Here is a 16959-nt window from a genome sequence, read left to right as displayed (position 1 = left end):
CTAACCAATGTGTCAACATAAAAAATTTTATTGTATTTATTTACATTTATATTCACATACTGTTTAGGGGCGTCAACATACTTTTCTTTACATATTATGCCACGTAATGAATACCTCCCACATACTGATATTTTTTTTTAGAAAGTGCATTCATCATGTGAATAAATATGGTAATCTACCAGGCTCATTTTTGTTCTAATGTGTCTGTTTTCAGAGGAGTGAGCCACTGTATTCTCTCGTCATGCCTGTCAGCTACAGAGGGACTGTAAATAAATGTATAACCATAAAAAAAAATATATCATGAATGCAAATTTAAGCACAAGTCTCTGTCAAACTGTCAAAGTAGGGATGAAATTTCTCTCAGCACTTCACTTTCAACCTAGCCTAGCTTGCTGACTTTTTGTGCCTCAGACATCGTCTATAAACCCTGAAAGCCGCCTCAATGCTTGCGCAGTGTCTTGTGCTCCCATTGGCTGGTAGTCTGCCAGTTGCATGGTGAAGCTTGCTCGACCCGAAGACAACGTCCGCACCACGTCAGCATAGTCTGTCAGCTCAGCGAGAGGAACCTGCAGGGGTTAAATTGGTTTTCGAAAGTTTGTTTCTGAGGAAAGGAAAAAGCGCAATAGCTCGAACTGCACCTTAAGGGAGGGACAAAGCAGGGAGTGAAGGAAGAAAGAGGTGCCGATAATTTCGACCACCTGGGGATCTTTAAGCAGTTCAGAAGCCAATTTGGTGCAAAATAGCTACTAACGGCAAACTTGACATGAACTATGATCAATGCCGTAGTGGAGGGCTACAAATCAATTTAGACAATCTGTGGATCTTTAACATGTGCCGACATCAGGACAACACACGCTTGTATTTGCATTTCGCCTACACCAAAATGCAACCACCGCGGCCGAGATTTGATACTGTGGCCTTCGAATCAGCAGCCAAATGCCAAAGCCAGTGAGCTACCGTAGTGAGTCCTAGCACCAACTTTTGATGAAGCGGTAAACAGAAGTCAAGGTGACATCTGCTGCTTAAGTGGTTTAAAATTGTTAAGAGCCACAAGCTTGGCAGGGGAATTGGTCGCTTTGCATCAAAAATAAAAGATTCCTGACGTCCTTTCTCTGAAGCATTTCAGGTTTAGCAATGTTACATTTAGCAGAAGGGTACCACACCTTTGGATCTGATATACACGGAGGATTTCTAGGCTTCGAGTACACAGTTTGCGAGCAACACTGAAAAGTGAGGAAAGAGGAGGTAAGACGTACCCGTGCATCCACGATGCGCATGTCCAGCCGCTGGCCAATCTCGCCAATGGTCGCCCTCCTCTGGGATAGGTCACTTAGGAGGCGTCCAAGGTAGTTCTCGGGTATGGACACCTGCATTGCCACATGCTAAATGAGGCTAACACAGCCACGGACGCTGCTCAGCAGAGTGTATGCTGCACAGCCACTGGTGCCGTAAGCATCGAATGAGAACATCTCTTTTGTATCTTATGTGGTACGGTATTGAGACAAACAATATTGTATCATGGGATGTATTGTAGAAGGGCCTTTGAAGGTGCTACCATTGTAGCAGACCCTTTGTGGGCTTTTTTGCAGCTGAGAAGAAACAGCTTGCTTCGATAAAGCTGTTCCATAACCATGCTCCCTTGCATTGACATGACAGAGCTGTTTACATATTAGTTGCCACTGAGACTGGTGGGTTCGTAGGATTTCAAAGCATTGTAGCAAATGCTCCGTGTTCAATCAGCCAAACACTTTATTCTTACCTTTTCAGCATGGGTGCGTGAATAGTCGAAACGTTCAATACGAATTGGATATGTTATTTTATTTGCTTCATATTCGTATTGAGATTATATTCCAGAATTGTTCAGTATTCGAAATTTTCCAATTACCTGAAAATTTCCGAATATTCGACAGCAGCTGAATACTGCGGTGACTTCAATATATCCGACAATGGCAAAACAAGAATATCTGGGCAAATTATCCAAAAATAGAGTTTTAAAGTGTCTGGAAAAACAGTACAAAGGCATCCCCTTCGCTTTCTCCACCGTTGTTTATCATGTGGATCGGTCACATTTAGACACTGACAGACCTGGACCTCGAGCGAAATTCCACAAGTAGGCTTTCCCACAAGCGATGAGAACAAGATGGGCAATCACCTGGTTTGAACAATCTCAACGAAAATGTGCATGTTTTTTTTTTTTTTTGATCCTTCCATTATCCTGCAGAGACTACCACCTTGTTGTGGCATACAGTATCACGCTGTACCTGGTGGCCAGTTGCAGATACATCTAAGATTCTTCGTCACTACATCTTCTTCTGCTGCTCAAGTCCAACTCGTCACCACTCTAATAAATTAAGTCATTTTCAGTTGCATCCATTGAATTTGAAATTCCTGCAACTTTAGAACTTTAAACTACAATGACCAAGAACCACGCACATCACGAATTCAAAATCCAAGAGCGGAGAAGCTGAAGTGGTGCTCTTCTAAGCCTGACGCCATTTTGTTTGTCGTTGCCATCACAGTATCTCATATGCAGCTGATTGTTTTCATTTGTCTGTGCATTTATTAAGGCAATAGCCTTTAATGGCTCATACTCGCGGTGACCGTCCGTCCGTTACATCACCACCTAGGTCACGTGACCTTGTGATGTCACGTGATCTATAATTTGGGTAAAAATTGCTCAAAAACGAGAAAATGAGGAAACGGCTTTCGCCTTCCCGCAGTTAAGAGATATCTAAGTGCCTCCAACCAATTTTATCTCCTCTTGCCACAGCATCATGCAAGGTTGCGGTGTGTAAAAAAGAAAAATAAATCGCAAGCTCTCAAAATTTCACACATATGGTACATGGCGCACCTGGACCGTCATGATGGGCTCCATGAGCACGGTGGCGCTGCTGATCAGGCACTGTGTGACGCATTGTGATGCGGCCGCGGTGACCATAGCCAGCGAGGTGCCCCTGCCCACCTGGCACCACAGCAGCTCGACACCGGCGTTGGTCACGGGGAAGCCCCGCAGGGGTCCGTGTGACAGGGCCAGCGAGGCACCAGTCTCCAAGGCGCGCCGATGTTGCAACCATAGCTTGCCCAGGTTGTTTTCATCAGTCACTATTACCTACGTGGAAAGGCCCATTATTAAAAGGCCACTGGGGAGAACTCCATCCAATTTTCGTTCTCAGAAAAAGATTGATTCATGCGGCTCTTTCTGGCTACGCCCATGTTCGCCTGTCATCAAAACATTCATCTATCGCTGAGAAAACGATTTAAAAATGGAAAATTTTGTTTTTTTCTTCCCACCACTCAAACTCATTTTGCCAACACGCAAAAGGACTCTGTGACCAACATCTAGAAGTGAATATCAATGTAGCCTAGCCTCAGAGATCAGCATTTATTTGGTCTTGACATCATCGTAGTTTGCTTGTGAAAGTGGCCGGCGGCGGTGATGCTGGAATGTCAATAGTGCACGTTAAAGAACCCCAAGTGGTCGAAATTTCCGGATCCCTTCACTAAGGCGCCCCTCATAGCCTGAGTCACTTTGGGACGTTAAACCCCCATAAACCATGAACTGATCCCCATGACCAGACGGCCTGGAAAAACCCACTGCAATAGCTCAATGGCTATGGCATTTGTCCATTGAACGCAAGGCCATGGGGTTGAGAATCCCAGGTACGGCAGCCACATTTCGATGGAGGCTAAGCGTAAAAATGCCTGCATGTGATTGAGCCATAAGTGATTGAAGCTAATCCTGAGCCCTTCAATAAGGTACCCCTCATAGGCCACATGTGACTTTGGGAGCATTACAGACTTAATGCTGAGAGAGCAAAAGAAAGAAGAGTGGGTCAGGAAACAAATGAGCAATAACCAATCAATAAGCAGAAATGGGCATGGGCAGGGCATGCAATGTGAAGACAAGATAATTGATGGCCCCCCCCGGGCAACAGAGTGGTTTACAGTTTATGGGGGTTTAAAGTCCCAAAGTGACTCAAGCTATGAGGGGTGCAGACGGATGAGATAAAGACGTTTGTGGGGATCATTTGGCTGTAGCTGGTACAGGACAGGGTTAACTGGAGAGATATCGAAGAGCTTCTGTACTGCAGTGACCCTAGTCAGGCTGGTAATGATGACCGACCAACGAAGTTGCATTTCTTGTTTAACATTAAACTAGAGACAACGCTAGCTTCTTAATGTTGAGCACGAAGTGCACAGCAGTGCTTTTCGCTGTCAAAGGGATATACCACCAACTAAATCTCTGGATACAGGCACAGCAAATAAACAAAAGGCAGTGTAACATAGTGCGGTAGGTGTGCAAATAGCATAGTAGCTTGAGGTGGCCTCGTATTCACCTTCAGTTCTTGAAACTGTGTGTCCGATGGCACTATTCGCATCTCAACTTCGACCTTATGGTGTGTGCCGCCCGCAGTGCGGTCCAGCACATGCCGCACTGCTTTGGCTGCAGGGTCTGCTGGTGCCTCTTTGTAAGCCACCTGCGAAGTGATGAAAGCAGCGCCAACTTTTGTGATCTCAAACACTTGAGACTCCGTGTTGCATGCCAGAGTTAACATGCGCTGATGTTGAACTTTGTAAGAAATACAACCACTGCGCAAATGCATGAGAACTACGTACACACCTGCTTTTGTGTCCACCTGTAAGGCATACACCACAAATGCCAGTGGTAGTGATTTCTGTCATGTTTATATATGGATTTGTTGTATGAAAAGCTTGAGGAGATGGTCAGAACCAAGAGGCACAGCAAGAAGTCTTTTTTTTTTAAGGAGAGGAACGCGTCCATGTCACCGTCTCAAGGGTGTAAACTTAAGTTCATTAAAGGCCTGTCTGGCACCTACAGTAGCTTAGCATTTCTCTCTCTTAAGGCAAGATGTCAGTAAGATAAATGAAGACATGTGTCAGCCACTACCATGTAATGTTCAGTGACTTTATCGCATGTCCCTGCAGACACAAATTCAGCCTACTGAAGTTAGGCCTAGGATAAGTAGTAGTAAGTGATTTTATTTAAAATAATACTAAACAAGGAAGGATAAGATTTTTGCTAGCCCCAGCATCTGCCATCGATACTGAAGCACCTGAGCTGGGGCAGCGGAAATAAAGGATAGCAGGCAGAATGGAGAAATGAAAGAGGTGAGAGGACAGGATGAGAGGATAGGGGGCAGAGGTGATGTATACAAAAACTATTTACACAATAATAAATATATGCAGGCTGCAGGCGTGATATGTTCATGAAAAAGGGATAAAAACACACATGCACAGCACTATGTTCACTACAGCTGGAGTGGGGTGTCCAGCTGTTAATCGTCCAAGGTAGCACTCGCGGAGCGTCCGATCACTGCGCGGCACTACCTGGCGGAGAACAGGCGGGACGTCAAGCCCGTCTGTTTGACCTAGGATAAGGCAAACGTAGTTTTCAAGCACAGCCTACCTGCAAAGTCCCCAGACTGGCATCCACGTTGTGCTCTCGCAGAATGCGATCCCGCGTCACTTCCAGGTGAAGTCGTCCAAGGCCACCCAACACCTGCAACCAAGCCAAGGCACCAGACAGGGCATTGAGAGCATGCATTTCCAAGGCCAGCACTAAATGAATAATACGCTGTTTTTGCTTCATGAACAGTAATCATGACGCACTGCTGGGTGAGCAAATAAGAGCTACAAACCAGTTTGTCACAACCCGGTTGTGCTTGCATGAAGCTTTGGTTTCTTACCAAGTTTAGAGGCTGTAATCTTTTTTTTTGTGACCTCAGACTGCATGCTGTAGAAAAAAAAGCATTTAAGGCCTTGAAAAAACAGCTTAATTTTTTTTTAACACCTTTTTGTAGTGTGGTCAAAAACAAGCCATAGCACTATCCCTCACCGCAGCGTTCATGTATCCTGCAGTCACTTGCTTTTGGCCCGACAAGAATACAAGAAGAGAGACAGATGTGTGCATATGCATGGCTAGCAAGCTTCACTCCTTTTAAAAGTGACACCCACATGCACACATATTTCGAGGATGATGTGACCATGGTGCACTGTCAAGTCACATTATTGACATATGTGCTCCTGTCCAATAGCTTCATTTCTTTGCTGCTCAGCGATTACATCAAATCAGAGGGTTTTCAGAATTACAAGATTTATTCCTATTTATAAGTCGTACTAGAACTAAAAAAATTGATTTGTTGAGTCTAGGCTCCAGTACTCCAAATCACCTCCCAAGTTCTTGAGAAATTCCTGATGTATTGTTATTTTTAGTTAACCACCTACAGTTAATGACCCAGTGGTTCGTTAGGCCATGATCAGTGCAATGTAAGGGTAGACTTCAACACTTACCACTCCTTGTCAGTGTGCTAGCAACAAGTAGTGCAAATGCTCTAGTGGCAGAACAGATGACACAGCAGTAGTATGCTTCAATAACTACGACACAAAGACCCTAGACCTAGGGTCTCGCATAGCACCACCAATCTAATAACGTCTTCTCTTTCTTCTTCCACGCAACTGCCATTTTCAATGGCTGCTATGCTAATGTTATGGTTTTCTTTTGCAAGATGGCTCCCAAAACATGTTTGCAACATGCAAGGACTTTGCTAACTGGAAAGTTCAGCAGAGAGTTACTTTGTTAAATTGTGGGAAAAAATATGCATGGTTTTCACTAAAGCTAAGATTTCGAAACAATAATTTTCCCCACTCAGTGACTTTCGTTCAATAAAAGTTTGTTTTATTGAAGCTCAACTGCGCATTTGTGAGAGCATATGTACCACTTTCCAAAGCAGTGAAGGTTACTGAGATGAGAGAGCATGTCTGCTGTGCCCACAGATTGTTGCGCCATCCTGTGACCATTTTTGTGATCGCACCCCTCACCATCTGTCCGGTGTCTGGGCAGTGGGTGAGTCGCAGAGCTGGGTCCTCGCGCAGCATGCAAGCCAGCGCTGCATCCAGCGCATTCTGCTCACGCATAGACGGGGCTTCAATGTTGCACAGCACCACGGGCTCGGGAACCTGCATCGCCGCTCTCTGACCAGCCGGCCCTGTGTGGTATGCAACCGCGATGAAATGCCTGCCAGTCAAGCAGTAGAAGAGAGACACAAACACACATGCACACTAATATCCTTTCAAAAGCTCCATACTTTAAAGAAGTTGTGATGGTGTATACTTGCATGGCAGCCACTGGCCTGCTACCTTTATGTGCATTAACTGCAAGAGCTTGCCGAAGGAAAGAGGTCGAATATACAGATAGCTCCAATATTAAAGAGAACATATAGTTTCGACACAAGCATGAATTCTTTTGTTACTTCTGAACTGAGGTCAAAACTCTCCCATGGGCAATATCAGTCCAGAGGAAAGCTGTATCAACACGATGGCAAGACGGGCGAGTTGGTGATACACACTTCTACAACAAGGAAAGGAAACAACAGGACCAGCGTTGTTTTCTTTCCTTGTTGTCCGCGTCTTTTGAGCTGTTTTCCCAGAAGAAAAAGGCATGTTTTTTTCTCTTATACTTATGGAGTAATCATTGGCTGAAGGCAGATAATGTGTTCCTTTAAAACAGGATTAACGAGCAAGCATAAGACAATATTGGATGCATTGAGTGGATGTACCTAGCATCTTTGATCAAGCTTCGGGTGCCTAGGCAGTCCGTGCGACTAAGCTGTGTATTTGGCGTGTCATCGTACATACAAACTAGGCCCCATTGAGCGAATGATGTGTACGTGTAACACCATGCCACCATGTGGTCCTGGTACAGTATTTCATCAGGATTTTAACTCATTCAGGCGAAATCAGCTGTGTTCACTGGGACTCTAACACCTTTTGATTGTTAACTGTTTCTATCTCTTGTCATCGTCTCCATCGTTTTCATTGCTCTTTTATTATTCTTTTCTTAATCTTTTCATTGTTATTTTCTCTTCGATTGCTCCGACTGCACCACTGTAAAAGGCCTATGGCTGTGAGTTGACTGTGAGTTGACATTATGTCGACTGGCACTCTGCCAGTCGACATAATGGTACATATTTTCAGCTCAAGATAGCTTGCTTCTTTACACAAGTGAAACAGATATGAAAGGATGCCAGCTTGTGCAAATATTACAAAGCATGCAGCTTCTACACTGCTGTGGAATGCAGAATTCACAGTCACTGTATTTACCCTGGAGTGCTGACTGAGCCGCAGAAGCACTTGCAACCAGCAGGTCCCCCGTGACACTGTGCTGGAGCCCAGAAATGGCCAACACGTCCCCTGCCACGGCCTCGCGCACCGTCCGGTATTCGTCAGCGGTAACCTCCACCAGCTCAACCACTTTCTCAGACACATCCCGTGTGGCATTGTACAGCCGCTGGCCCACGGTGAGGCGCCCACCATAAAGCCGCACAAATGTCAGTGGGCCCTTGAACTGCATATGGGAAATGTGCATCGCACCTTGTTTGTCAGTAGGCAAACAAGCGGAAAACACAAACAAGGCATGCAGTGTGTACTCACAGAATAGTCGGGCAATGATGCTCCAGCAGAGTGTGCTTTAACTTTAAAGGTACACAAGGAACTAATTTAAGTTCGCCTGTACACATAGCTTACTGCGTTGTGATGACGAAGAGGCTACTCTGAATTAAAACAGAGCTTTTATAAGCTAGAAAACGTAAGAAAAATGAAATACAGGTGCTGCCGCCATCAGCCATTTTTGCAAAACAAACCAAAATGACACTAATACAACTTTCTGTATGTCGATCTGTGAAGCTATATCGCACAGCCATTCACTTCCAATGGCTATTGTGGAGTCCTTATCGGTATGGCATCATGAGTTTAATGAAGCAGTGGAAAAGAAACATAACATTTTTAAATCCCATTTTCTCATGAATAAATGCGTCACTCGCTACTAAACAAACATCGGCATAGTGACTAAGAGTAAAGTAATTGACTTTTACTAAGAATGAAATTGCAAGGATTGTCCTAAGTATAGGCACTAGAGTTTTGGTTGTGTTTTCTTCTTTGTAATGATGTGTAAGACACTAGTATACATGGATCACCACATGCTATTCACCTACGATCACTAAATAATTTATAACAGAATTTCTTCTTTCACCTGTTTCGGTTTCAACAGCCTAGTAATGGCTGTAACGTCAAAGGTCAGCACAGGTCATGCCAGGCATGAAAAAGAAAACGTGATATCACTGCTTCATCATTTCATTTCACTACAATGCTAAAGCCAGCCTTCCTGAAAAGCTGAAATCAAAATGAGTGAAGCAGAGCATTCTTCATGCCTCACGTGACCTATATCCAAATTTGACGCCATAGCTATTGCTCGGCTGTTGAAACCAAAACCAAGAGAGGTGAGAGAATAAATTATAGATTATTTAGCAGTTGCAGGGGAGTATCACGTGGTGACCCATGTATAGTAATGTATACCACATCATCACAAAGATGAAAACACGTAATTGAAATTTGGCGCCTGTACTCTTTTAACTTCAGGGCTGTGAAGGTCATACTTTCGTGTGGACCACTTTGAAGGCAAGAGCAGCCAGCTGCCCACTGCCATCAGAGACGACAGGTTCGGGCAGAAAGTCAATGACAGCGTCCAACAGGGGCTGCACGGCCAAATTGCGGTATGCGCTGCCACACAGCACGGGCGTGCCTTTCCCGGAGATGGTGATCCTCCGCAGCACTGCCTGGAGGTCGGCCGGCGACACCGGTCGATCCCGTAGCACGAATTCATCCGCAAACTGGTCGTCCAGTTCTGCTGCTGCTTCGACTAGCTCTTGCCTGCAATCAACCAGTGTTAAGATGAGTGCCAAATAAATGGGGACACTAGAGCCATGAACCCAATGATTGATGCATTTGGATTCACTTGTCATCAAATGCTCACTAAGTCTCTTTTACCCTTCATCCTCAAAGCCAGTGCTGGTTTATAACTGTACTATCAGCACACTGTTCTGTTGCCTCTATGACAATAGCAAAGAAATAGTAATGGTAACAATGGTGGTTCAGAACAAGTAACTAACACAATTTTCACATCTTCCTCTGGTTATAGGCTCCAGGCAAAGCATGTTCTCTGTAATCTGATACCAGTTTTATAACTTGTCTATTTTGCATGCTGTGATTTTTCCATTAAAATTTCGCTCTCTTCATTACAGGTAAGGCAAAATTTGGTCATCTATGATGTCTATGGACACTGAAACCCATTCGAACTTACTGATGTGTGCGCACAAGTCACTAAAAATACAAGACATTTGGGTTTGTATGTACCCAAGTTGTCATTAGCTATGAATTGCGTCGCCCTGATAAAAAAATTCTGCATGCATATTTTCAGCACACCAAACGAGATGCAGAGGACAGCACACAGATGAGCTGATCACCTTTTCTTTGCGGCCTTATCGTAGTGGCCGGTTCCTGATTGAAGCGGTGTGCGTGTGAAGGTGCGGCCTTGATGAGAGTCGGTGGGCCACACGACAGCTTCCATAGACACCAGGTCGACAACACCGATTACTCTGTCTGCCGATTTTAGTGGAACCTGCACCACCAGAGGAGAAGCGGCGAGCTTCGCGCGCACGTCTGATATGCATGAATCGAAATTTGCGGCAGATTTGTCCATTTTGTTCACGAAGATGAGACGGGGCAGCTTATGACGGCAGGCCTGCTCCCACACTGTGATTGTCTGCGCCTGGACGCCCTCAGATCCATCCAGCAGTGTGACTGCGCCATCCATAACCCGCAGAGAGCGCTCGACCTAGCAGAAAAAAATATAATAGGCAAAAATTTTAGGCTATGGCATTGCATGACGTTACATAAGCAACTACCGAGAAGTTAATGTCTGCCCACTCCTGTGTTTTCTTGCATGTTTTTCGTTCATTTGTACAAACCAAGTTCTTTACCTAATGGTGAATGCTCAATCGGAAGCAGCTGTCCTAGGTGCGGTATGCGAAGTTTGCTATACTGCTTGGCCCCAGAACAGGCTTCCAAATTTGGCTAATGGTGTATCAATTAAATGATGTGCAGATTAAAGTGTGTTAAGGCTATTCTGTTAATAGAATTCATTTTCTCTTACTGGGTTGTGCTTTCTACTCGCGCTTCTACTCGATGTATGACAGTGTATCACATAAACAGCCTCTAAATCTCTTAATGGGACGCCTAGACTGGAGCGACTCGCACACATGATGACAAAATCTCGCACCTCCATACTAAAGTCCACGTGACCCGGTGTATCGATGAGATTTATGCGATGATCCCGCCACGGAAAGGTCACCGTCGCGGCGGTTATGCTGATGCCCCGCTCGCGTTCCTGGGGCAGGCAGTCGGTCACCGTGTCGCCGTCGTGCACCTCACCCATGGCGCGGGTCAGGCCACTGTAGAACAAAATCCTCTCCGTAATGGTCGTCTTGCCAGCATCGACGTGAGCCACAATGCCGATGTTGCGCACTTTGCGCTGCTGGGTCTGCACCGGCGCCGACCGTTCGTCCCGCGATGCGCGGGCGGTGCATAGGCACCGGCAAAGCGGTGCAGCAGTCCTAATAAGCGGATTTGATAGTCCGCGTGCCATAAGCATCTTTGGTTTTTCCCTTACGATCTCCGTGCACCCGCAAACACTAGCTCAATTCACTGAGAAATCATTCGACGGTCGCAAGTAATTCGTTCATTGATGCAACGATGGGCGCAGCCATATTTGCGTTCTTGACTTGGCTTGACATGTCTCAACTGGTTTGTTTTATTATGAGTTATTTTCGGTTTCGTTCTTGAATAGGGCATGAGTAATGAATGGAGGGGAGGGAGACTAAGCCATGGACAAGCTGAGGCCGGCCACATTACAATGTTTTTCGCACCTCTGGGGCTTCAGTAGTCGTGCGTCTGCGGCCGTGCGTTAAGCATGGTCGCTCAGCCTCCGTCCTAATCCATAGGACAAGGGTGTGAGTGTGTGTGTGTGTGTGTCCACCAAAACGTGCTCAAACCGGCTTACGCCAGTGGGCAGAAGTGGTAGCAAGAGGCTCTCAAAACGCAGGGGTGGAAGGGTGGAGGCGTTTATTGGCACGATCCAAGTCGTGATGGTATTGCAGAACGGGACGGCAGTGGAAGGCCAGACCCAATTCCGAAGTTCCTAAGCCCGGTTCACGACGCATGGCAGATGAATACGAGATCATAGTCGGAGGTACAACGCTTGTGGCGGCAGCGCATAGGAACAGGTGGGAGTCTGGCACGACAGCACGATGAGTTCAGACGTGAGGTCGGAAGACTGCACGCCGCGCGGAGTGTCTTGCGTGGTGGACGCACTGAAGAGGACGTCCAAGAGTACGGTCGAGCTGACGTTTCGAGCATCTGCAAGAGAAAAGCGGAGGTGTTAACAAAAACCCCAAAACACTATACAATTCGAGCGCTTACTTTGGCGGCATATGATCCGAGTCAGCAGGCAGTATAGCTCGTTGAAGGAAGGTTGAAGCTTAGTTGCAGGGTGGGAATATCGCACATGATGAGCGGCTGTGACGTCTGCCCCAGGTATGTCAGGTCGGAAAACAGGTTGCGCAGAGCACGGGAGAAGCGCAGTCCGCGCGCACGTGCAGACGAAAGGGGAACCTGTGGAAAATACAAGAGCAAGCGAGCACAAAACTAAGCACCCTCTTGTTGCGCATTTTTCCGCATTCACCCGTCCTCTCTACCCGATAACCGCCCTCTGTGGTTACCACTATCTGGTAATTACGTCGACTTACTATTACGACGACGCTGAACCCAGAGAACGGGTCTAACTGTCGCTGTGAACAAGCGTGTAGGCGCGAAGATCTGGAGCTGGAGCACGTGCCAGAGCTGGAGCCGACACACCTGAAAGTAAAAAAAAAATGAGGGGAGACATATGCAATGAAGTTGTATGCGAGTATAGAAATGGTATACTAACCGTTGTAGGCGTGAAGCAATGTGTGGCGGCGGTTCCTCAGGAGAACGAAAACTGGCCACTGACCTTGGCTACAGCGGAAAGACGTGCTGCAGACCGCAGGCAACGTCCGTTCTTCAGAGTTGCTGGGCGAGTGTGGCGAGAATTTCCGGGCACCGTAACGACCACAAGCCACATGTCGCTCAAGAGCACTTTCGCGCCCGGGCATTCCTTGACACGACATGGTGGCCGGGCCGCAACGGCATTCGGAACGGGTAGTTCCATGACGCAAACGACAGCGGGCTCGTTGGGTATACCCTTTGAGGCGGCGAGCAAAGCGCGTTCCCTCGCTGCCTCAATGCCTACAGCTGTCCTGCCTAGTGTCAGCTAAGCCTAAAGCTGTACTACGCGTCGCGAATATGGCCCACTGCGCTTTCGTCACGGAAACAAGAACCCGACGGCGACTGCCCGTGAAACCGCTACAAGCTGCGTGTTAGTAACACGCTTTTATGCAGTAAGCAAATGGCGAAAATTCGCCTATTCTTATGTTAAAGGGCTTCACGGACACATCGCCCTCGCCGCGAGGCTTAGCCCCGCACTCACCTTCGATGCCGAAGACCTGGCTCGAAGACGGTGCTCCTCGGTCATGCAGGGGCGTAGCGGCTTCCAGGCACCTCCGAGGAATAACGCGACGACAACTGGCTGTAAATAGGCAAAAAGTCCCGTCAATAAGTGCCGAAGTTATATAATAGGGCGCAAATATCTCACCTTGCTTGTCCCTCGACATGAAAGACGGCGGAAAGCCTACACGCAGAGCTGCCGCTTCTTTCCCCGCTACTGACGCTGGCGGTCCAATAGCGGGCTTTCACGACTGGGGCCTGCCCATATATGGTCATGTATGGTCCGTCTCTCGTTATCGGCGATAAGTGAGTACGCTTTTTCTACATTTATTTATTTTCTACCAAGAGCGCCCTGTGCTTCAATCCCCATCAGCGACGAGCGCCGCGACACGTGCCGAGAGCTGAAGCCGTGACGGAGCACCTAGTCTCCACCCGATACGCAGAGTGTGTTAGCCTTTTTTTTTTCTTCAACATCTCTCGCGCAGTCACGACGCGGCGGTATCAAGATCTTGCTTCAGACACAGGAGCGTTGTCGCGCGCGTCCTTCTGGCTGACACTTACGGGCTTGCAGCCCCCGGATTCGTTTGCGGCCATCTATAAAAGCTGCGGTTTGCGGGTGCATTCTCGAGAGCGTTTGTTTTAACGAAGTTATTGCGCCAATTTCGAGCCTCCTGTACCATCAGGTTTTCGTAAGTAACGTTGGCAACTGGTTTTTTGGCCAGACTATAGGCTGTTTATCGCAAACGTATACTCTGTTCAGTGTCATCTGCGCGATATGCAGCGGATAAATCAATCGATCGCAGTTTCTTGGGGCTCTGACGCATAACAGCCGATGATGAGCAGGGGTTGCTTCGCACTAATCAGAACAGCTTAGCAGACGACGCTCACTCCAACAGTAGGAGTTGTGGGGATGCTCTTACCCTCGCATGCTTTCTCCCCTCCTTATTTTGCAGTCGCCGCTCGCGTGATGTTATTAAAAAAAACTGGGAGGGTGTATACAGTCTGGCAAAGATTAATAGAGACCGCGCCTCTAAGGGAAAACCCTTTTGAGTAGTTACGTAGCGAAAACAAATGGGTACTTGATACTTATGCACGTAAATATGCGCTTGTGCAAACAGGCAGAAAACTTTTTCGATTTCTGTTGCGCAATGTGAGGGAAGAGTTTGAATGCCCAGCGCAGTCCATATTATTCTGCATACGCCACTGTATACCTGCGAGTTTTCAGACTATAAAGGCTGGCTCACATGCAAGTGATTGAGTGGCGTATCGCAGCGAAAATTTCCAACTTGTTGGAACCTCGCCGCTCATCGCAGCGACGACTCGAAACACATTTTTCCGCCGCGGCGGCAGGATTCGCTAGCATTTTCGCTTGCATGTGAAACAAGCTTAAGGGTTTATTTTCGCGAAGAGGCTGAAAAGAATGTAGGAGCTCAGCTAGGTGAAGGGTTCTTCTATCCTGAACGGTCATTTTTATTGTAGACAAAGCGGCCATGACGCGAAGAGAAATCAGACACCTTTAGCACACCGTATGCACCGTGTTACCTTGACCGGAGTACCGGAATCCCGCCCATCGGCAATAAGTATGCGCTGATTGGTCCCGCGCATGGGCATGCGCATATCGCCTAGAGGCCGCCAGATGGCGCCAGGTACCCGGCAGCTGCACACAAGCTTTCCGCATCGGGACCAATCAGCGCATGCTTATTGGCGGTGGGCGGGATTCCGGTACTCCGGTAACGGTAACACGGTATGCTAAAAGTGTATATTGTCCAAGTTTGGCCGGAACGAAACAGAAATAAAGTTCTGGGTCGCGCTGGGCCACATTCTTGCTCGTGTATAGTTCAAACGAAACACAATATCAATATAGGCTTTGGGGTATTATGTATTTTTTTCCGCATTCCTCCTGCTGAATAAAGAACTTCAGGCCTTAGCTTCCTCACACAGAGAAAAAACGGTCTTACGGTTTATTTCAGTTGAAGATCCGGAGCGGAGCCACGAATCTGGGAGGGAGCAAGAAGTACGTTGTTGAGCATCTGCCCTCCGTGATCCGTGATTAGACTTGCCTCTGTGATTTCCGGTGGGTGATTCCGGTGGCCACCAGCCCATGTGTCCATGATGCGCCATCATGTCAGGGTAAGAAGTCAGGATTTGAATCCGAATCGCGTCCATCGAAGCACATGTCTGTTCGCGGAGCAAGAAAAAGGTGCACCAAATCGCCGATTGAAATATGCCGTTACAAGTAAGATAAAGGTGCTCAGGTATATGAAAAAATTAGCAGTGGTTTAAACTTTGGTTAACCCTGGTGATAAGCGAAAGCTTCCTCTGCATGGCACACTGCCGAACGGATTGTCTGTAAAGCGTCGATGAGCCCGATGGGCAGTGGCCACCTGCCACGGCGGACAGATTGTGATGACGTCAGTAGGTCACATGATCAGCCACGTGACACCTGCACGTCACTGCACTGACGCTTCCCTCTTGAAAACCTAGCGTAGTGAAGCTGTCGCTTCAAAAATTTATAGATCACTGCAGAGTCTGCATTCGAGAAATGCGAAAGCATTAGCGTTTGCCGCGACGTTGGTGGCTCCTAGACGGCGCATTTATACACCTACTTACCCACTCCGTTAAGATCCGACCGCCACTCTTCGATCTCCGATGCTGCCACTCGACGGTGTGTACTTTATTGTTGGTGTACTCTGATTGGTCGTAGGCGTGATGTCATCAGGCGTATATATGGGATATGAGGTCAAACTCTTATGCCGCCACATAGTCGTACTAATCGACCACATAAATTAACAGAATTAGTTGCCTTCATTAATTCGTATCATTAATTAGTACAATTGATGTATGTCATTAATTATGATAATTAATTAATGACTAAAGCTAAGGACCTGTGAATATTGATACACCATTCTTATACCAAGTGTCACACACATTCGGTCATGACTGCTTATACCACCAGATGATGACGGCACATCAGGCGACACATTTTGATTCCACATTTTGCGTCTACTTTTTGCGGACACGTCAGCTGCCGACATAGCCTATATAGTAATGCTCTCCCATTAATAATAATGCATTACGGGAAGCCATGACGAGACCGTTCGCCCTGATTTCTTCTTTGGCGCTTTTTACAGGCGCCCGTGTACTGTGCGATGTCAGTGCACGTTAAAGATCCCCAGGTGGTCAAAATTATTCCGGAGCCCTCCACTACGGCACCTCTTCTTTCACTCCCTCCCTTATCCCTTCCCATACGGCGCGCTTCAGGTGTCCGCCGATATATGAGACAGATACTGCGCCATTTCCTTTCCCCAAAACTAATTATTATTATTATTATTATTATTATTATTATTATTATTATTATTATTATTATTATTATTATTATTATTATTATTATTATTATTATTATTATTATTATTATTGCTTTTGACAGGCCGTGTTTGTTTATTCTTTGTCCCATCCAGTAGCGCTGTCTGGACTGGTTTTCGAAAGACGCGCGGTTTCTTCGCCCACGTATAGGTTTAGCAG

General features: G+C 46.7%; 1 protein-coding gene and 1 long non-coding RNA gene across 2 annotated transcripts; both read right to left on the bottom strand.

The window, feature by feature from the left end:
• Positions 1-13: 13 nt before the first annotated feature.
• Positions 14-11643, bottom strand: mRRF2 (mitochondrial ribosome recycling factor 2). The gene is made up of 10 exons (XM_077637910.1): positions 11135-11643; positions 10320-10690; positions 9453-9726; positions 8122-8365; positions 6841-7007; positions 5429-5521; positions 4338-4478; positions 2852-3109; positions 1257-1367; positions 14-566 (listed from the first exon to the last, which is right to left on the bottom strand). Exons 1-10 carry the CDS (start codon positions 11504-11506, stop codon positions 408-410), a joined length of 2190 nt encoding a protein of 729 aa, XP_077494036.1. The 5' UTR covers positions 11507-11643; the 3' UTR covers positions 14-407.
• A 316-nt stretch (positions 11644-11959) lies between these two features.
• On the bottom strand, positions 11960-13660 carry LOC144105704 (uncharacterized). Its single transcript, XR_013308864.1, has 5 exons — positions 13586-13660; positions 12842-13519; positions 12660-12768; positions 12334-12525; positions 11960-12270 (listed from the first exon to the last, which is right to left on the bottom strand). It is a non-coding gene; the product is annotated as an uncharacterized LOC144105704 (long non-coding RNA).
• Positions 13661-16959: the final 3299 nt, after the last annotated feature.

The sequence above is a fragment of the Amblyomma americanum genome, chromosome 9, assembly GCF_052857255.1.
Source record: "Amblyomma americanum isolate KBUSLIRL-KWMA chromosome 9, ASM5285725v1, whole genome shotgun sequence".
Taxonomy (NCBI): Eukaryota; Metazoa; Arthropoda; class Arachnida; order Ixodida; family Ixodidae; genus Amblyomma; species Amblyomma americanum.
The sequence above is the reverse complement of the archived record's forward strand: the minus strand, read 5'-3'. Positions and strand labels throughout refer to the sequence as shown.